The 21392-nt window shown below is 39.1% G+C and overlaps 2 protein-coding genes across 6 annotated transcripts; both read right to left on the bottom strand.

Moving 5' to 3' along the window:
• Positions 1–10530: 10530 nt before the first annotated feature.
• Positions 10531–13846, bottom strand: LOC108705796 (keratin, type I cytoskeletal 15). 3 transcript variants are annotated; one of them, XM_041577494.1, is made up of 7 exons: positions 13720–13846; positions 13288–13444; positions 12642–12806; positions 12389–12514; positions 11816–12036; positions 11241–11287; positions 10541–10887 (listed from the first exon to the last, which is right to left on the bottom strand). In XM_041577494.1, the coding sequence occupies exons 1-7, from the start codon at positions 13785–13787 to the stop codon at positions 10826–10828; spliced, it is 846 nt and encodes a 281-aa protein (XP_041433428.1). In that variant the 5' UTR covers positions 13788–13846; the 3' UTR covers positions 10541–10825. The 3 variants fall into 3 exon arrangements, with proteins under 3 accessions (XP_041433427.1, XP_041433428.1, XP_041433429.1); XM_041577495.1 differs by having other exon boundaries at positions 10541–10866; XM_041577493.1 differs by having other exon boundaries at positions 10531–11287.
• LOC121398336 (keratin, type I cytoskeletal 19-like) lies at positions 13717–20399 on the bottom strand. Of its 3 annotated transcripts, none has more exons than XM_041577489.1 (9): positions 19924–20397; positions 19464–19734; positions 17073–17155; positions 16641–16797; positions 15995–16159; positions 15742–15867; positions 15169–15389; positions 14594–14640; positions 13717–14240 (listed from the first exon to the last, which is right to left on the bottom strand). In XM_041577489.1, the coding sequence occupies exons 1-9, from the start codon at positions 20106–20108 to the stop codon at positions 14179–14181; spliced, it is 1317 nt and encodes a 438-aa protein (XP_041433423.1). In that variant the 5' UTR covers positions 20109–20397; the 3' UTR covers positions 13717–14178. The 3 variants fall into 3 exon arrangements, with proteins under 3 accessions (XP_041433423.1, XP_041433424.1, XP_041433422.1); XM_041577490.1 differs by having other exon boundaries at positions 13717–14219; positions 19924–20396; XM_041577488.1 differs by having other exon boundaries at positions 13717–14640; positions 19924–20399.
• Between the last annotated feature and the right edge of the window lie 993 nt (positions 20400–21392).

Below are 21392 nucleotides of genomic sequence, written 5' to 3'. Positions count from 1 at the left end.
TTTTAGAATATTTTTTTTAGTCTGAAGAACTATATGGATCTCCAGCAATACAGCCTTTAATTATTTTATAGGAGATTTCCACAGAACACGAGCTGAAGTATATGTGATTGCACTGGTGTCTTCACTTGTTTTACTCTTGGAGAGATTAAGAATTTAAAATTATGGAATAGTAATCAAAATGGATTGCTCAGGCTTCAAAATAATGTTAAAAATATCTCAAACGATATTTTACTGTAGATGTAAAGTGTTAGTGTAAATGCTGGTCTTGTATTTTTCTATGACTTACAAACAAGTTGTTACTAAGAAAAGGAAAATCAGATTTCACTGGAATGAGACTTAGCAATTTGCCTGAGGCTGCAGTTAAAAGAAATACTATTATGTAGTATTTTCACTGGAACCGATTTTGTGCTCGAGGGGGTCAACAGAACCGAACAGAAGTCACATTCACTATAGGTTTCTAGTTCCTCTATTTTAAGGTGACATTTTTATATGAGACCTGTGGCATTATGGGAAGCCTTGCTCATTCACGTTGTCACAATCACAAGCAAGATGGCACATTTTTGTTGGTAGCGTCAAAGGAGACTTCAAGGGTGTCATATATTAGCCAATCTCGTGATTACCTGGTACCCTGGACCGTTGCACGTGTTAGGAGAAAACTACCCCAGTCCAGGGTACTTCTCAGCTAGCACCATGGAGTGATCCTCTTCTGCGGCTTCTTCGTTCGTCAATGGCCCAAGCCAACAGTAGAGTGGAAAAGTTGGCCTTTTGCTTAAAGTTTGCCTTTCACTCTACTGGGCACAAAGAAGGTAAAAAAATGCTCTATGGTGCTCGCTCAGAAGTACCCCAGGCCAGTGCAATTCTGTACTGACCCAAGGTATATGGTACTGTAAGTGATCACAGTCAATGGGGTGCCTAACATGTTGCATGGTGATTTGACCTTCTTCTCTAAGACATATTCAACAAATTCTGAAGTTGGTGTTTTTCACTTGCAATAACTGCACAAATGTAAACAGCATGCCAGCACTGGCTTATTCTGGATTTGGATGGTTGGATAGCAACAATGGAATTTTCAAGATTTCTTCCCTGACCGTTGACATTTGAAGTATTCCCCATACCTGTTGATGCAGGAACTGGTCTTCACTGTTAAGACAAATAATGTTTTTTCATCTAAAACAAATGGGAGACGACTTGAGATTGGAGTTTCCCTCTTTTCTTTGGATCAGCTTTATCAGCTCAGTTATTTGGCCACAAGCTTGAACTTGACGGCTGTGTGTGTTTTTGAAGCTTTTTTTTTGGTAAAAATAACTGCAATTTTAAAAACATGAAAAAAGCTATGCCAACTCTGAGGCAAATATGTTGATGTTTGTCTTATTTCTCACTAAGAAGAGGGAAATACTAGAGAAATATTTTCACTGGAATCAGTTAGAAATGTGCCGGAGGTTGTTTTATGCTGAGAAAAAAAATCATTATGTGCTGAGAAAGAAACTTATAATTGTTACATTTCACTAAAAATGATCCTGTGCTTTAGGGCAATAGAAATGAATAGCAGTAATAGCCTGGTACTTGTCTGTACTGACGTTCAAAAAAGGCCTATTGGGCCCAAACATACCCAATATAAAACATCTTCTATGGCAGCTTACTGCAGCCCTTCTGGCATTAGCCAAAGGTTCCGGCAGTCTGGGCCAGGTGGTGGACAGGTCATCTGAAAGTTCAGCATTAGAACTTAACACTCCCTGTGTACCATTGTGGGTACAATCACTCATTCTCGGTGTTACACTGAAACTATTCACCATGTTCCGAAATTCTGAATTGCTTCTTGCAAAATATTTCACAATGGAGATGGAATCCTAGCAATATCGCTTTTAGTTTGGCATTTCCCACCCACCAACCAACCCCTTAATTTGCTTTTGAGCTCCATTTTCTTACTTTCTGGACCCTCCAATGCTCAGCAGCCACTAGGACTAAGGCAAAGAAAGGGACAATTACTTAGATTGATAGATTTTGGATGCAATTCGAGATTGTTTCCCCTCCCCCCACAATGCAGTGTTTTTCCCAGAGTTCCAGAGATGGGCACAAGATTACAACATGTCTGATTGATGTAGGGTGAGAACCCTGGAAAGGGTGACATGTCCAGGGTGGCAGTTGCTCCAGGGCAATAGTTGCACTTGTTCAAGATTCTTCAGAAGAGGCAGGGAGGATGAAGAAATCATGCTAGAAAGGATCTGCTATATAATTAACTGTCAAATGGAAAACACCTGTTATTCCTAAAAAACAGCAGGTCAGCACTATGGGCTCATTTTTTTATGAACCAGCAACAAAGTTCAGTTCCTCCCTTATGACCTCATATAGATACAACGCAGAACCATTTGGCTTTTATCAGCTTAATAACTGCCATAAAAGGTTCTGTATGAAGAGCTCATGGTTGAAAACCGGGGAATTATGTATATATTTGCATAAATAAAAATGTGGAGGCCGATATATCAATTTCTGAAGCTTGATGGCAGTCTCTAGCATATTTATGCAAAAAAATCACATTCTATAGATGCTCAAAAAGTATTAGTTGACAAATTTTATTCTGAATGATTATTGAGATTTTATCGATTTACAAATCTCAAAAATTTTAAATTGAAAAACTCAAATTCAAAGTAAATTCAAGATTTTTTTGCAATTTATACACAACCTTGCATTTTAATACATTCCCCCATAGCATGAAATCTTAGGGCTCATTCACTTACAGAGGTAGAGTACAATTTTGGTGCAATTTGTTTTTTTCCCACAATGCACTTCCTCCCCTGGGATTCCATCAGCATCGCAGAGGCAAATTACTTAACTGATGACATCACTAAGCACCATTTATAAGGATAGAATTTACAGGATATTCATGGCTCTTGTGTGTTATAAGTTTATTAAAGACCCAACTGATACACAGATAAGAATATGTATGTGAGATGGGTCATCTACCCCAAACTTTAGGGGCCAGTGTCTTCTGGTTACTCCACATGGTGCCATATTAAGTCCTTCAGTCCATATTAGACATATGCTGCCTACTCCATTAATAAAGCAACAATATTGCATGTATGATCATAATGGGAGTGTGTACATGTTATATTGTGACTCGGGTGGCTTGCTCTGACATTTCATGGAACAGGAGTTTTGCAAAGACTCCATGTTTGAATGGTAGCTAATGGTTATTTTAGAAAGGTAAAAGGGCATAGTAGAGTGGTTATAGTAAAGTGTACTCTCTACTATTCAGATAAATCATTTAACTGGAACACTAAGACAATAGAAAAGAAAGATATGCAACACAACCAAGCCCATTTCACTGTATCTCCGTAGTTACACCCTTGTTCGATGCATAGCTTGCACTTTGTGTTGTGACAGCCGTGCGTCTTTGTCAGGTTATTGTTCCAATGACTCACAATTTGAGTGTAGGCGATTTCTGTGTATGCCCCTAAAAATTGAAAGAAAATTGTCTTACTAATGAGCCTGAAATGCTCATAAAGTAATTACATGCCATTCATAGAAAGACATACTGACATGTTATGATAGTGTAATCACGCTCATCAAGATGGATTTATCCACTAAAGATTTGACAAATATTGGCTGTGAACTCACACCTATATATCTATATACCATGTTAGAGTACGTGCAGTAGAACATTGACAAGAATTCTTTCATATGGCAGAAGCATCAAAAGAAACTCCCCCAATTCCATCACTCATAAATAATGACTTGTAATGGCACTGAATGAAAGTGTGTGCTAATAGCAGAGGTGTTGATATATTCAACATATGTTACCATTTCTGCCTAGAAATGCAAAATATTGCAATGCAAAAGAGTGTCAGACTGGGCCTCTTGGTTCCAACAATAATCAGGCAGTGAGTGTTAAATGCTATTTGTGTAATATAGACATATGTTGGTAATGTAAAAGAAAAATGTCCTACGGTTGGGCCTGATACAGTGCCGGACTGGGACACCAGGGGCCCACCCAAAAACCTTAGACCAGAGGCCCACTATAAAACCTTAGACCAGGGGCCCACTCTCTGTATGAATATTATTCACCTCCTCAATCAACCTTTATTCTTCTAGTCTGTTTTCTTTACATACAATAATCATTTGTTCCATCTGTTTAGCCTGTTTGTTCTAATAGGGAAATAGGGAATGGCCATGAAATAGGCCAAAAGTTGAGTGCAGAGGACCTCTTGTAGTTGACTATAGGCCAAAAGTTTAGCAGCACGAGGGCCCACTGACTACTGGGCCCACCGGGAGTTTTCCTGGTATCCCTGTGGGCCAGTCCGACACTGGCCTGGTCCTTGGGGTCAAGAGGAGATCATGGAAAGAAGCTCGGGAACTCTTACAAGCCAGTTGGACTCTGGAACAAATAATATATTGGGTTCTCCTAGACAACAGTAATTGGCATGACAGCACCGACCATTAATATAATTTAAGAAGCCTTTATTGGTATCATGGCTCAGATCTCAGACATTTCAGGCCTAGACAACTAAATGTCAGCATACAACATAATATCTTCCTGAATTAAGATTCATTTTGTTTTACAATTTCCCTCACTCGTGTGTCCAGGCAGCCTCACCCTTGAGCTGCTCAATACTTGACTTTGGGTTATTTCTTGCACCAGTGACTCAGAGCAACACTATTTGGTGTAGGTGTTTACTGATTATTCCCTAAAAAATGGAAAGTAACTCATTTTAGAATTAAGGCCAAAGTGCTTGTAAAGTCAGTTGAAGTCACCTACAGAAAGATGGGTTGACAGTGCAACAAAAACGAAGACTAAAAAATGAAAATCAATTGCAAATTGTCTCAGAATATCACTTTCTACTTCATACTGAAAGTTAATTATAAGGTGAACAACACCTTTAAACCCACTCAAGCCTATTGTTTTGGACTAAGGTCACTGGCTGGCACTTTAATAACTGTCAGACTCAGATCATCTACAGAAGTTGTGTAAAAAAGGTTGATTTCCCCTCTTTGCTTGACTTATTTCACTGCATTGGAAGCTGTACATTATATAGAACTGCACGGATGGTTGCCAGTATATAAACTAAAGTATGTTTCCAGGAACAATGATGAAGCTTGTCCTCTGTGTGCAGTAATATGAATAGGCACATAAGGTGAATAAGCAATGCACAGTCAGCACTGGGGTAAACGCATGAATACTTTCTATGTAAAAACGTTTGTATTCAAATGAAAAGAAAGAGACGTGCATTCTTACCCACGATCATGCTCTCGATTAGCTTTCTGGTTTTAGAGAAGCATTAAGCTTATCCATGATAGACTCTATGGTCACTTATTCTAAGCCGCATGCTGAAAAACGAATCAACTAGTGTTCATGAGTCATTTATAAACATTTACAATCATTTAAAAACATATATAACTAAAAATATAACTACCTAATGGACTGTAAGGACTTGAAAATTGCACAAAAAAGCTGAGATGTTGGCAAAGAAGGCAACAAGGAGAATCTCATGACAAGTAAACGGTGAAGCAATGATGGCAAGCAGAAATGGGGAATGGCCCAGCTAGCACAGCAGATATGGAGGAAGTATATGGATTTCTTAATTAGCATGACTTTAGTTATTTAGAAAAATAAGAATTCTCCGCTAATGCAATTAGACAATGTGTTGCCTCTTTCATTTGCAACATTTACACCTTCACTAAGTGCCGAAGCGCCTAACGCTAGCGTTGGGCATTTTCGTTACTTCACAAATTAACTAACGGACGCTGGCGTAACTTCGCTAGTGTTACTTCGCACCCTTACGCCTGGCGAATTTGCGCAACGGACGTAACTACGCAAATTCACTGACGCATGCATTGTTCTGAACGTTACCTTTTACGCCCGACTTCCTTCGCCACCTCAGACCAGGCGAAGCGCAAAAAACGCTGGCATTTTTTCTTTATTATGGGTGATAGGCTGAAAAAGATCGAAAATTATTTTGGGGCTCCCCTCCTTCCCCCCTACATTTCCTAACTCATGGCAACTTAACTATACAGTGGGCACATGTGTAGGGCAAAATAAACATTTTATTTGATGTTTTGAAGGTTTCCCAGGCTTGTGTAGTGCTGCTACGAATACTTCCATTGAAATTTGAATTTGGCGCCGTATGTAAATTAACCATCGCTAGCGTAACTTCGCTTTGCTTGGCGAATCAACGCTAGCGCAACTTCGCAACCTTACGCTACCCCTGAGCGCAACTTCGGATTTTAGTGAATTTGTGGAGCGCAACTACGATTCTTAGTGAATGTCCCACAATGTGTTTTTGCATGTGAAAATACCAAACACAAAGTGGTTGCACCCAAGCGGCGCCTATTGATGTGAATAAGGGGGTAGGTGAATGTGCAGAGGTGCAAGTAAAGCCCCCGTACTTTACACACTATTTTGTGTTGATTGGCGATTGAAAAATTGCTGCGTTGTGACAACACATTGCAAATTGGGAAATTTTTTTGGAACTAGTAAATGAGGCCAACTATAATGAGGCTCATCGTTGAAACTTTGGGCTTAGTTGGAATTGAAGCATTAAAATGCTGAGCCACACCTCTATATATATATATATATGGAAAAGCATGATGTCAGTAGAAATAGCAGTGAGTCGCAACTCCCCCTTGCCCTGCATGTAGTAAGTGCCCTTTGAGCCGGTGTCCCACCCCCGCCTGCACTGCATTTACATTGTAAGTCTTTATCTTTAGTGAGCTGTGTGTGTTACTCGCTGGCCCATCTCCGGCAAATCATTTACATGCATTGCTAGAGCAACAGTCATAAACAAAATAACAGGAGTCACAGGGATTAACAGCAATGAATCAGCCTTTGCCCTGGGAAAGAGAAATTGAGAGGCAGTTGAAAGTGTTTCTTTCCATTAATGATTTGAGGGCAAAGGAATATGAACGGGTGCATGGAATCCATTGTCCATTTAAAGCCAAATGAAAGTTCCCTTAGTCAACAGGTTCTTGGCTTTCCGTCAATGGGCCAGATTTAATTCAGTGAGAAGAGGTAACTCCTGGTTTATCGCATGAACTCATGGACAACATTCAATTCAAGGAGAAAAAACTTTTCTCCAAATTCAGTTGCAGTTTTTTCCCATAGACTTCAATAGAGTTTCCACGTGATTAACCGCGAGATAAATGAATTACATCTCAAATTGAATCTCATCAATGACTTTTCATGTGATAAACCTTTTTCTCACTGAATTGAATCTGACCCATTGTCTGAGGGAGAGACAGCCGCATGTTTTGTTTGGCTGAGAGCTGTCTGGGTAACCTGCCTCCAGCAGTGCAGCCTTCAACAATTTGTCTCCGTTATTGTCTTTCCGGTGGATGTGTCATTAGAGGCAGATTTATAGGCCCAGTCAGTGGGGCATTTCCTATAGATCACCTGCTTTACAGGGAATGGCAGCCTTACAGGCTTTCACAAGAATTTCTACCTGAGACATAAATCAAGTTTCCTTCTATAGTTCTTGTTGGAGAGATTGTATTTGAATCAGTAAGTACAGGTCACCCTAGCACCCACTACTGCACCCAAGCACCCACTACTGCACCCTAGTACCCACTACTGCACTCTAGCACCCACTACTGCAACCAAGCACCCACTACTGCACCCTAGTACCAAGCACCCACTACTGCACCCTAGTACCCACTACTGCACCCTAGTACCCACTACTGCACCAAAAGCACCCACTACTGCACCCTAGTACCCACTACTGCACCCTAGTACCCACTACTGCACCGAAGCACCCACTACTGCAACCTAGCACCCACTACTGCACCCAAGCACCAACTACTGCACCCTAGTACCCACTACTGCACCAAAAGCACCCACTACTGCACTCTAACACCTGGGTTACTAGACTTGGAACTTTGGTTCCATTATTTCCATTGTGTGTCAGTTGTGAGATAAGCACTTTTGGACACGGCCCTGTTTACCTCTTGTATCAAATACATTTTGTATGTAAATCTGTATGTTCATTGTATGTGACCATGTATTGTACATCACTGCGGAATATGTTGCCGCTTTATAAATATGTGCTACTAATAATTATAAAAATAATCGTATGAAATTCTCCCAAACTCACCTGCATAAATCATGTTGGGTCATAACAACAGTTGTTGTACAATGAAAACCCACTGATATCATTAACTGCATAATGTCAACATAAATACTGAGTGACAATGAGTATTTCCAAACTGTTGTATATTTATTTATCAATATGCACTGGAGACCTAGATTAGCATTAACAATTAAAAACATTTAAAGTGTCTGGCCAAGACCATAGTTTAGAGCTGAAAGTCTTAAAGTGCCATCTAGTGTCCAACAATCCTGTAATATGTATTACTTAAAGGGGTAGTGCACCCTCAAATTCACTTTAGGTGTCGACATCTGTATATTTAAGTAAAATAACATGGTGGTATAAAGGTGACACTTTTATTGTCTAACTAAGATAATCATAGAAAGCTTTCAGAACATTTTAGTTCCTTTTTCAAGCTGAATATTCTAAGTCAGTCTACAATTATTATTAATGATATTTACATTTTTCGTCTGCACCTCTTAGGCTTGGAATTTTAATTGCTTACTGGTTGCTAGGGCTTAATTGCTTTCATCTATTATTATTATCCAGAATGCTTGGAACCTGAGCTTTTCCAGACACATATATATATACAAGCGAAGTGGATAGACCAGCACTCTCTTTTTACGGGAATAATTAACGATATATTGTATTTATTGTTCCAGTGAAATTTCAGAGTGAAAACAAACCCTCCTAGTATCCTTAGTGGCCATTCCACAAGGTGGCGCCAAACGGCAGAAAATTAAGATGAACAATTCAACAAATAGTTTGACAAATGGGGCCAGACTTATACTGAAAGTCCTGCTATTCCAGCAAAATATTTATGAAGGTGGTTAATGATTTCATATTATTTTCCCAAACTTGATGAAAAACAACAATATTTGGATGAACCCAGATGTACTGCATATGACGGAAGATGCACTTGGGATGGGAATTCTGTTGAATGAGCAAGACCCTTTGAAAACTAGACTGGCCACTTGCTAATTGGTAACTCCTGTGATCACTAGTGCACCTATTGGTCAGGCTGTCATTCTCCATAACGTTAAGTTCACAAGTGCCCTCAACCAAAATAAAACTGTTTATCACAGAGAACCAGAGAATGGCTTCTTAAATCTCTCATCTGGTGCTCCATGATAAACAGTTTTTCACTGGCCAATTGGATTTGGAAAATTAGACATTCCCCCCATAATACTGTCTATGGGAAGGGAAGTCTTGAAAGCAAAGCCTTCATTGAATATGGACTATTGTCTCATTCTTGTTTTCTCTTTCTAGTTATGCCACAGGCTTCTTTACTCACGAGGTATAAACAGATCTGTCAGGCCCTGGGAGGCTTGGGCACACACATAATCTAATAATTACAGCTAACAGCATGTCACTATTACTGACGTTTAGGTGCGTTCCTCAAATGCAGCTGAAGAACCATCACGTGCAACTCCACACTAGTTGTGGGTGGCAGCGGATGCCAAGAACTGGAAATCCTAAAAAAGGGCAAGAGGGTGAGGAGTGCATATGAACTGGGAGGGCAACATGGCACATGGAACAGGAGTAGATACTGTATCAGAAAAGAAAAACATATACAGGAGCTTTTGAATAAAGGAAACGGGAAAGTGCAATCATATGACTGATGGAGAGGGAGTGAAGGAAAATGAACTGTGGAAGGGAAAGGACATTAAATGGGTAACGAAGAACCGTTCAAATAAACTGGTGAACATAGGGAGATACAGTATATTATGAACTATTAAGGAGAGAGATAGGAAATACAGGTATGGTAAATGAGCTAGAGGAGGATGCCATATAAACTAAGAGAGAGGGTAAGGTGCTGGAAGGATGGGTCTGAGTGGTAGAAGCAGGGCTTGGGAGGTGCTCAACTCACCCTTTGCCCACAATGTCAGAAATGACTGATAAAATTGTGTGTAGTTGACTGCCTTGAAAATCTCTGTGACCCCGTTTGGTTGGGAATCAAGTGACAAGGCTGGTGAGATGCCAAATGCTTTATAGACCTTACATAGCCTTTCTAACAAAAATTTTAGTGTAATGCTCAGGACTGCACTATTACTTGTCCCATTCCTTATTGTCAAGCTGAGCATCTATATCAGCACACATGAGCATCTGTTCATAAGCACACGCACCATCATGGACCATTACTGGACGTGCTCCAGTGTCAGTTCAGCTCTTACTGTCCAACCATTGGTGCATGAACAGACCCAAATTATGGGCCATTGTATGGTGACAGGAGATGCCAGATGTCATATGTGAGCAGATTATAAATCAGCAAATCTGTCATTAGAGTGAATAATGTAAAACAAGACATCCACTCTGGCTTTTTAACTTCTGGTCTGACCAGTCTTATATACTTTTTAAGTTAAAATGCCATAAAATATACATCAAAAAAAGTTTAAAGGAAAAAACTCCAGATACAAAGCATTATATATGTAAATAATAAACTTTATTTAAAATATACAAAATTACATAAAATATATTAAACTTATACATAAAAAACAGGGATAGAAATTGAGCTTAAACTTAAACAACAGTCAACTGATCTCAAGGCTTATTTACCAACGCAGTGCAAGGCACTAAGTGCACTTTTTTCAGCAAGGAGCCAAGTGTATGGGCGCAAGTACCTTTCATTGTTGATAGGTACACAAGTTTGTGTCCATTGTAGCAGTTGGACAGCACTGCCGTACAGCATTGTACTTTACATCTTCATTTCCGAAGCGTAACCCAGTCCCACATTGCACTTTCCATAACGTCTATGAGATGAACAGTGATTTGCATGTGATAGACATGGCCTCTGAAATCAAAAACATGTACACTGGAAATCTCAGTGATGCAACTGTAATGTCGGCCGGAAGATCAGACACAAATAGTTTGTGTAGAGTTTACAAGATGGTATTCCAACAAAAGGACTTCAATGATCAATGATATTACTGAATGTAGGAGAGGACAAATCTGGAATTACCTTTAAATACGTGTTCCTTCATTTTCCAGCTAAAATATTTAATTACAAACCGGCCTCTGGTTGGTTTTACTCAACTGCAGGATTAGACACTGGCTTCTAGGCCCCAATGCAACTGCATAGGCTACTGTATGTGTATTGTTTCAACCTTAGCTGAGACCTTCTTCCTAATGTGGAAATATACAAATCTGTAACAGCAATAAACTCACTTTGTTTTGATGTTGAAGTTCTTAGAGGTCCATTAGAGGTGTCCATCCTTAGAGACAAAGACAGAAATGTAACATCTATGGCCTTCATGCTGATAAAATGCTAATACAATCCAATCCAAATTTGTACTGGTCCATCCAGATCACATGCTTACTAGAAACTGTTATCGAATCAACAGAATTACACAGTGGCACACATACTGTATCATCAGGTTTCAAAATTCACAGCATTTCTTTAATTAAGATTTTTTTTGGTAATGCTTAGGGAAAAATTGTTTCAAAATAACATTCAGAATAAGGGGCTTATACACGACCTCGTGTTAAGTGTTTGGGATTGAGGTTCTGGTTTAAATTAGTTATAAGGATATTGTCCTATAAAGAAGGGCCAGTGTTTAGTGACTGATATCTGTTTTGGTGTATGTCATGCTATCTCCAGGTATGCAACTTGATTCACAGTTCCTTTCACATGTTCTACCTGTACTACTACTCTCACCTTTGGGTTTTTATTACAAATAATTGAATCGGTATTCCTGCATTTAGAAGTTAGAAGTTAATCCCACTACAAAACATATATCTACCTGATCTCTTCCGCATCCATGAGCTGCCCGTATGTCTTTATTTCCATCTCCAGAAGGTCCTTGAGGTAATGCAATATCCCACCATCAGCCGACATTTGCTTAAATTCTGCTCTAGTCTTTGCAAGCTCATCTTCTCTCCTTGAAATGATGTTTTGCATTCTCTGTAGCTGAGCTGCATAGTTTTGCTCGGTCTCAGTGAGAGTTGCCATTCGAGAAGCTTTCTGTCAAGTCAGAGCAGAGAGGGTAAATATTAAGTTGAATCCATTCATTCTATAAAACTCACATGATTTCTCTTTTCAAAGTTCCTGGCTTACCCAATGGAAAAACAATATCTCCCAACTAATTTCTAACTCTTGTTTATTTGATGGTCTAATGCAGTGACAAATTCTCTAGTTCTTAGCTACGGACAGGTAGTCCGGTGGCAATGGACAATAGTTTACTCATTCCCTCCAATAATTTGTTGTTTGTGCCCTTAACTAAGGTACCTTTTGTTGTTCTATATGCATTTATTTGTAAGTGCTGTTCAGTAGTTAAGAATGTCACATCACCTATTGGTTTTACACTTCAACCTACCAGGTTATGTAAGTTTTCCAACTCAGCTTCCAGGTTCTGTGTGGTCCTTCTCAGTAGAGTCACTTCCCTCTTCTGGGTTTGCAGGGGTTCGAGGGCCATTGTATTTTGATAATTGCATTGTCTGAACTATAAAACAATATATTGTCATTTTAGAAAAAAAACATGGCTTCTGCTTGAAAGATTGCATTATTATAAGTACAGTATCGAAATAGTGAGTACATCAAGTTTAATGAATCATTACTGGACCTTATACCTTAGAAACAAGCCAAGGTTCTGTTTTCTTGTTAGAACTCCAAACAATCACTTTGTAATGCTCTCTCATCTCCTCCAGTGCTTTGGTGAGGTCATTTGCTGGTTGACTGTTCACTTCCACTTTCACTTGACATTTAGATTGGTCCTCTTGGAGTTTCACTATATCCTACAAAGAATCAACTGATTAATATAATGATGGTCATCCAAGTTGAAGTCCCACCAGCAATATCTTAGCTCCCAGGCTTAATATTAGCAGCACTCTTGAAAGTTCAGCTAGAAAATACAAAGCTTAGCTACCTTTTGTTGGACACCTGAACACAACAATGCAAGTATCCTCAAAGATGTCCATATTGGTGAGTATTGCTTACTGCCAGTACCTCATGCCCAGGTACTACTTATACTATACCTATACTAGATCTTGCATGTCATGTTTTCTGTTTTGAAATAACCTTTGTTCTCAACCATAATCATTATAGTTCTACCATTTAATGAAGGGCTACAAAGAGCACAAGAAGTCAACTACTATAAACCCTGCTTGGTCCATCAGCTATTTGCCTGGTACCGACTGAGTATTAGATGTGTGACTTCTTTAAATGTTAGAGTTACTGAGGATTTTGGGTTAGTGGCATCTATTTTTGATACATTACCTCCTGGTGATCCTTCTTGAGGCAACTTAACTCTTCATTTAACATCTGTAGCTCCACCTTTAGGCAATCTGTTTCCATCTGTAGATGACTGCCAGTTGTCTTCACTTCCTTTATGTCAGCAGTTATAAACTGAAGCAATGAGAGTTCTGTTTTATACCTGAGAAGGTATGAACAACATATATCATAAGGTCAAGGGTATGTCAAAACAAGGTTAGAGCATTTTAAAAGAGACAATAGGATAGTTTTTAGGAAAGTCACTTGGTTTTTCTGCACCCCTATCATAAACTTTCCCCATAGTGTTAGAGGCTGCTGCAATTCAATCTTCTTACTTCTCCTATCCCTGTTGTTCTTTTCACTGAATCTGTACGAATATATCTTGATAGTAAATGATTCTTCTAAGAAGCCCACCTCTCCAATATAAGGGGTACTTACTTTGATTTGAAGTTGTCTGCAGTTAGTTTGGTATTGTCAACCTCCAGAGATAGCTCAGCATTTTTCATTTTTAGCTTATTTATCTTTAGAGAGAGGGAGAGAGATTATTATTTTTTTTTTTTTAAAAAAGCATTTGTTTGATGAGTTTTTTAACATCATTGTGTAATGACAACTGAACACTTTATTTGCATTTCACAGTAGAGTTTGACGTTACTTTCATTGTGTCCATTTTGTCTCAGTGTCGTGGAATGGAAAGCAAGTACATGCAATTAAATCATGTAGGGGGGCTGGATGTGGCCTTCCAATGGATTTATATGGCCCTTATTTGGCTTTTATACCATTCTTTTGTGGACAGTTTGTGTCCATTGTAGCAGTTGGACAGCACTGCCGTACAGCATTGTACTTTACATCTTCATTTCCGAAGCGTAACCCAGTCCCACATTGCACTTTCCATAACGTCTATGAGATGAACAGTGATTTGCATGTGATAGACATGGCCTCTGAAATCAAAAACATGTACACTGGAAATCTCAGTGATGCAACTGTAATGTCGGCCGGAAGATCAGACACAAATAGTTTGTGTAGAGTTTACAAGATGGTATTCCAACAAAAGGACTTCAATGATCAATGATATTACTGAATGTAGGAGAGGACAAATCTGGAATTACCTTTAAATACGTGTTCCTTCATTTTCCAGCTAAAATATTTAATTACAAACCGGCCTCTGGTTGGTTTTACTCAACTGCAGGATTAGACACTGGCTTCTAGGCCCCAATGCAACTGCATAGGCTACTGTATGTGTATTGTTTCAACCTTAGCTGAGACCTTCTTCCTAATGTGGAAATATACAAATCTGTAACAGCAATAAACTCACTTTGTTTTGATGTTGAAGTTCTTAGAGGTCCATTAGAGGTGTCCATCCTTAGAGACAAAGACAGAAATGTAACATCTATGGCCTTCATGCTGATAAAATGCTAATACAATCCAATCCAAATTTGTACTGGTCCATCCAGATCACATGCTTACTAGAAACTGTTATCGAATCAACAGAATTACACAGTGGCACACATACTGTATCATCAGGTTTCAAAATTCACAGCATTTCTTTAATTAAGATTTTTTTTGGTAATGCTTAGGGAAAAATTGTTTCAAAATAACATTCAGAATAAGGGGCTTATACACGACCTCGTGTTAAGTGTTTGGGATTGAGGTTCTGGTTTAAATTAGTTATAAGGATATTGTCCTATAAAGAAGGGCCAGTGTTTAGTGACTGATATCTGTTTTGGTGTATGTCATGCTATCTCCAGGTATGCAACTTGATTCACAGTTCCTTTCACATGTTCTACCTGTACTACTACTCTCACCTTTGGGTTTTTATTACAAATAATTGAATCGGTATTCCTGCATTTAGAAGTTAGAAGTTAATCCCACTACAAAACATATATCTACCTGATCTCTTCCGCATCCATGAGCTGCCCGTATGTCTTTATTTCCATCTCCAGAAGGTCCTTGAGGTAATGCAATATCCCACCATCAGCCGACATTTGCTTAAATTCTGCTCTAGTCTTTGCAAGCTCATCTTCTCTCCTTGAAATGATGTTTTGCATTCTCTGTAGCTGAGCTGCATAGTTTTGCTCGGTCTCAGTGAGAGTTGCCATTCGAGAAGCTTTCTGTCAAGTCAGAGCAGAGAGGGTAAATATTAAGTTGAATCCATTCATTCTATAAAACTCACATGATTTCTCTTTTCAAAGTTCCTGGCTTACCCAATGGAAAAACAATATCTCCCAACTAATTTCTAACTCTTGTTTATTTGATGGTCTAATGCAGTGACAAATTCTCTAGTTCTTAGCTACGGACAGGTAGTCCGGTGGCAATGGACAATAGTTTACTCATTCCCTCCAATAATTTGTTGTTTGTGCCCTTAACTAAGGTACCTTTTGTTGTTCTATATGCATTTATTTGTAAGTGCTGTTCAGTAGTTAAGAATGTCACATCACCTATTGGTTTTACACTTCAACCTACCAGGTTATGTAAGTTTTCCAACTCAGCTTCCAGGTTCTGTGTGGTCCTTCTCAGTAGAGTCACTTCCCTCTTCTGGGTTTGCAGGGGTTCGAGGGCCATTGTATTTTGATAATTGCATTGTCTGAACTATAAAACAATATATTGTCATTTTAGAAAAAAAACATGGCTTCTGCTTGAAAGATTGCATTATTATAAGTACAGTATCGAAATAGTGAGTACATCAAGTTTAATGAATCATTACTGGACCTTATACCTTAGAAACAAGCCAAGGTTCTGTTTTCTTGTTAGAACTCCAAACAATCACTTTGTAATGCTCTCTCATCTCCTCCAGTGCTTTGGTGAGGTCATTTGCTGGTTGACTGTTCACTTCCACTTTCACTTGACATTTAGATTGGTCCTCTTGGAGTTTCACTATATCCTACAAAGAATCAACTGATTAATATAATGATGGTCATCCAAGTTGAAGTCCCACCAGCAATATCTTAGCTCCCAGGCTTAATATTAGCAGCACTCTTGAAAGTTCAGCTAGAAAATACAAAGCTTAGCTACCTTTTGTTGGACACCTGAACACAACAATGCAAGTATCCTCAAAGATGTCCATATTGGTGAGTATTGCTTACTGCCAGTACCTCATGCCCAGGTACTACTTATACTATACCTATACTAGATCTTGCATGTCATGTTTTCTGTTTTGAAATAACCTTTGTTCTCAACCATAATCATTATAGTTCTACCATTTAATGAAGGGCTACAAAGAGCACAAGAAGTCAACTACTATAAACCCTGCTTGGTCCATCAGCTATTTGCCTGGTACCGACTGAGTATTAGATGTGTGACTTCTTTAAATGTTAGAGTTACTGAGGATTTTGGGTTAGTGGCATCTATTTTTGATACATTACCTCCTGGTGATCCTTCTTGAGGCAACTTAACTCTTCATTTAACATCTGTAGCTCCACCTTTAGGCAATCTGTTTCCATCTGTAGATGACTGCCAGTTGTCTTCACTTCCTTTATGTCAGCAGTTATAAACTGAAGCAATGAGAGTTCTGTTTTATACCTGAGAAGGTATGAACAACATATATCATAAGGTCAAGGGTATGTCAAAACAAGGTTAGAGCATTTTAAAAGAGACAATAGGATAGTTTTTAGGAAAGTCACTTGGTTTTTCTGCACCCCTATCATAAACTTTCCCCATAGTGTTAGAGGCTGCTGCAATTCAATCTTCTTACTTCTCCTATCCCTGTTGTTCTTTTCACTGAATCTGTACGAATATATCTTGATAGTAAATGATTCTTCTAAGAAGCCCACCTCTCCAATATAAGGGGTACTTACTTTGATTTGAAGTTGTCTGCAGTTAGTTTGGTATTGTCAACCTCCAGAGATAGCTCAGCATTTTTCATTTTTAGCTTATTTATCTTTAGAGAGAGGGAGAGAGATTATTATTTTTTTTTTTTTAAAAAAGCATTTGTTTGATGAGTTTTTTAACATCATTGTGTAATGACAACTGAACACTTTATTTGCATTTCACAGTAGAGTTTGACGTTACTTTCATTGTGTCCATTTTGTCTCAGTGTCGTGGAATGGAAAGCAAGTACATGCAATTAAATCATGTAGGGGGGCTGGATGTGGCCTTCCAATGGATTTATATGGCCCTTATTTGGCTTTTATACCATTCTTTGCATGACATTATCGTTTTACTATACCTTGGTTCCAATCAGGTGGTTTATCTGATAATTAGCCTGCAATATGCAAACTATTACAACATAAAGGCAAAATCCAATCTTATTTGAAGTAGCAGAAATCAACCAACCAACCAGGTTGGAAGTAGATTGGAGAGGCTAAGTTGCAGTTTGGTTAAATGTGTATGCAAATCTAAATGATTTTGCTCCTTTCACTCCTGTGAAGACCCTCATAAAATATTGGACAGTTAATTGATGTAGGAAATGATCCTTTACTTCTGATGGTGATATGGGAAACATGTGCAGTTTTAGTTTAGTGAGCACTGACAATCCAGACAATGTAATCTGGACAAAACAGTGGTTTCATCATTGGGGCGGAACTGGAGAGATTTAAAAACAACGAAGTGCAGGTGGCATCAAAGATGTCTAACCAGGAACTGTTTCGGCGCATTACTAAACCTCAGACTTCAAAGCTGATCATTTGTTGTTGTTGAAAGAACTACAACGGACGCCACTGATGTCTTTTTTAATCTTCACGCTTCTTAGGAATCATTAAACGAATTAAAATAATTCCCACAACACCTGCCAGGATCCCTAATCAGCTGTTATCATATACACCAATGTGAATGAACAAACCTGCAGACCCGGCTGAAAGGATTTAAAGCTTGAAATGGCAACATACAATTAAGTATAAAGCAGCAGAGTGAAAAAGAACATACTCTCTACTAATGTGTATGTTTAAGTCACATATTTATTATGGTGGTATCTTGTTTTTTAAACGAGAGAGAGAGAGTTGTGATATCTGGGATGTTGGGAGAGAAAGGTGGAAATGACAATTTTTAAGTTAAGTTACACATCCATGATGATGTGCTGAAGAATAAAAATTGAGTTATTTTACGGAGCAATTACTCTGCATCCCACAAGATACACCCCCTGCTTTTAAAACTGCTTAAACACAAATCCATGTCATTATCCTAGCCCACTTAGACTATTGCACCCTTTGTTTTTGTCCAAGGGCTAAATCATACACATGTCTATTGGATCCTATCCCTCCTACTAACTGGTCTCCGAGACTCCCACCTGTGTCTCCTGCAACAATTTCTTTTAAACTCTACTGCTAGAATCCTCCTGATCTCTCCTAAGAGGCAATATGTTGGTAAAATGAGAGATAACCCCTGGTTAGCTGTTTATCCATATCATGCAACAAAAAAAGCTAGGATTGCATTGATTCTAGAATAGCAGTTTCCATAAGTCTACCATGAAGACTTGGACTTGGATGAATGGATTTCTCCACAAACAATTGTTAGATGTTTCTGGTGTTTCTTTTGAACACCAAGTTCTCGTTCTGTTACAATTTTTGATCATCCAAAATAGTTTTCATGTGATTCATTGGGTGCAAGTCAGTTGCCGCTGGTCACTTTGGAGACTCTTAAATTATTTCCAGGGTTCCCTTCTGTCTATTGGATTCATGTGACCAGGCAGGAGGAATGATGTTGTTGAAATTCCATGTTTGTCAATCCTTGTTTTACAGAACTACCGATTATTGTATTAATAATCTGCTTGGATAAAATAAAAGTAAATTCATACAAGGCATTGTATTTCCAACTATTAGATGACAAACCAACTATTTATTCTAGTGGAGGGGTGTAGGCTTCAGCAAGTATAAAGACAGGACCAGTCTGTCAGTCAAACAAGGTGATTGCTGTTGTTGTTGGCACAGTGTGTCCCTTGCAAATCAACTGTTCCCATTCTCCATGTTGCACCTAATATTTTTATATAAGTCTGTCTAGTATCACTTCCAGTGTTCGTTTTGTGGCTGACATCTGCACCCAATTATTTAAGCACAAGTGCACTGCACCTACTGATGCAGGACGCTGATGCAAGCAACTGCCACCTCAGAACCAGGTGGTCACTCCAATGTGACACTCTGCATCAATAGGTGCACCAGCACCCACTTTGTTCTTTGTATGTGTTATTGCTAGTTATTGTTAATGTTACACAATTGCATAGGAATGGCACCTCTTAAAATGCTGTTTTCTCTCACCTGGGTCTCCATCTCAGCGATGACCTTCTTATACTGGCTTGTGTCATGACTGACGTTTGCCCTTTTCTCACAGAGATCTTGAATTTTCCGCTCAAAATGTCGATTGGACTCCTCCAGCAGGCTCACCTTCTCCAGATAAGCAGCCAGCCGATTATTCAGATCTTCCAAGGTTTCCTTCTGCCTTAGAGGGCACAGGTCTGGGGGTTGCCATTTGTCCCTGCTCGGGCCGATCCCCGTGATGCGGCACCTGCGTTTTTTGATATCTAAACCACTAAATGACATAACAAGAGGCGGAACAGGAAAACTGTGGATAAGTCCCGAAGATTTGCAATGCTACTAGTTTGTGATTAAACAGCTCCCATAGTAACTCAACATAAGGAAGCCTTTATTATCATTAACCTGAGCTCAGCATGACTGGCTCCTCAAGTGAAACCTTTCAGCCGGCTCACATTTCACTCACCTTGGGCTCAGCCTCGTCTCTCTATTCCCTGCTATATGATTGCCTTGTTTTGCCTTTAGGGATTGGCCAGTGTGCTCTGGATCTTTGATTACTTTGGCTTGGGCTGGAGAGCCTGGCTGAAGGTGTCGAGCATTCTTAGCATGCCAACAACAACCACTACTTTGTGTACAAGGCCTATAATACATGCCATAAACACACAACAGTTAACGTGAGAAATGGAAGGCAGAGAGTAACACAGAGTTTGCTGCACGTCCTCGGGGAACAATGTGTTGACGTTGGACAATATGCGACAGAATGAATCACTATCCATGATACTATTGTGTATTCACAGCGATTCCTTCTAGTTTCCTGCTCTTTACTTTACTAGATATTCTGTGATCTCAACCTGCTGCTCATTAACTGTGAAAAGCAGCAAAACAGGAATTCCTTGGAGACTTTCCAGACTTGATTCAAATTCACAGCACGGTCTGACCTGTGGAATTCTTTTCTGTTGCCCTTTGTCCCTTTGTTTTAAAGGGAAAGTACTACAACAGAAAACAAATTTTCTTATCTCGATAAATGTTATGGGTTTATTTAGCAGTGCAGTGGAGGAAATACATTTTATGATCTTTTCTTCGACTTTTCTGTTTTTATTTTCTGTTCTTGTGGGAACTCTACAAAGTAGAATATGACACAATTACTGCTGATAGAGGCGGGACCTTTGTGCATGTAGAGAGAATCCTTAATAGACTAAAATAGAAGCATTTAGATCATGGGAAAAGCAATGTTTACTCAAAGACTAGTCTCTGTAACTGCCTGGTAACTATACCTCAAACACTATAGAGTTTATTTTTGCCATATAACTAAGCCATAAGAGAACAGGGCAATCACTGTATAGAAGTCATTTACAGCTAGAGTGCAAATTTCAGATTTGCACCCACCGCAACTAATGCTTTAAAATCGCACGTTTTTGTACAAATCAGATGCTTGTGGTCAAAGTTGTGGGACTGAACCATTTTTCATGACTTACTGCCATGATCAGGGTGGTAGTAGAGCTACTCCAGGGTTCCATGCATGGATAAAAAGACTTACATGTGATTGTGTGGCCAGTATCTGATCCAAATACACATAAATAAAAGGAGAGTGCCTGAATGCAGGTTCCCGTCCATTTTATGATGGCCTCCATATGCCCCAAACACAGCTTGGTGCTCATTTAAACAGTAACCGGTGCCTGATCGCTCTAAAAGTAAATCAACCCAAATACAAATGCTTCATCAAACAATGGAAGGTGACAATGTCAACAAAGAGTAAATGAGTCTATACAGTCTTCTTCTGCTTTGGTCAGTGCAACCACTTTACCATAATTGGGGGAGGGGGTGGACTACATCACATAGCAAATATAATTAGGTAGAATTAATTACACAGAACTATAAACCCGGGTTTTTTATGACCTACAGTGTATATATTGTATAGTAGAGTCCAAATATGTA

This window comes from Xenopus laevis, chromosome 9_10L, assembly GCF_017654675.1.
Source record: "Xenopus laevis strain J_2021 chromosome 9_10L, Xenopus_laevis_v10.1, whole genome shotgun sequence".
NCBI lineage: Eukaryota > Metazoa > Chordata > Amphibia > Anura > Pipidae > Xenopus > Xenopus laevis.
The sequence above is the reverse complement of the archived record's forward strand: the minus strand, read 5'-3'. Positions and strand labels throughout refer to the sequence as shown.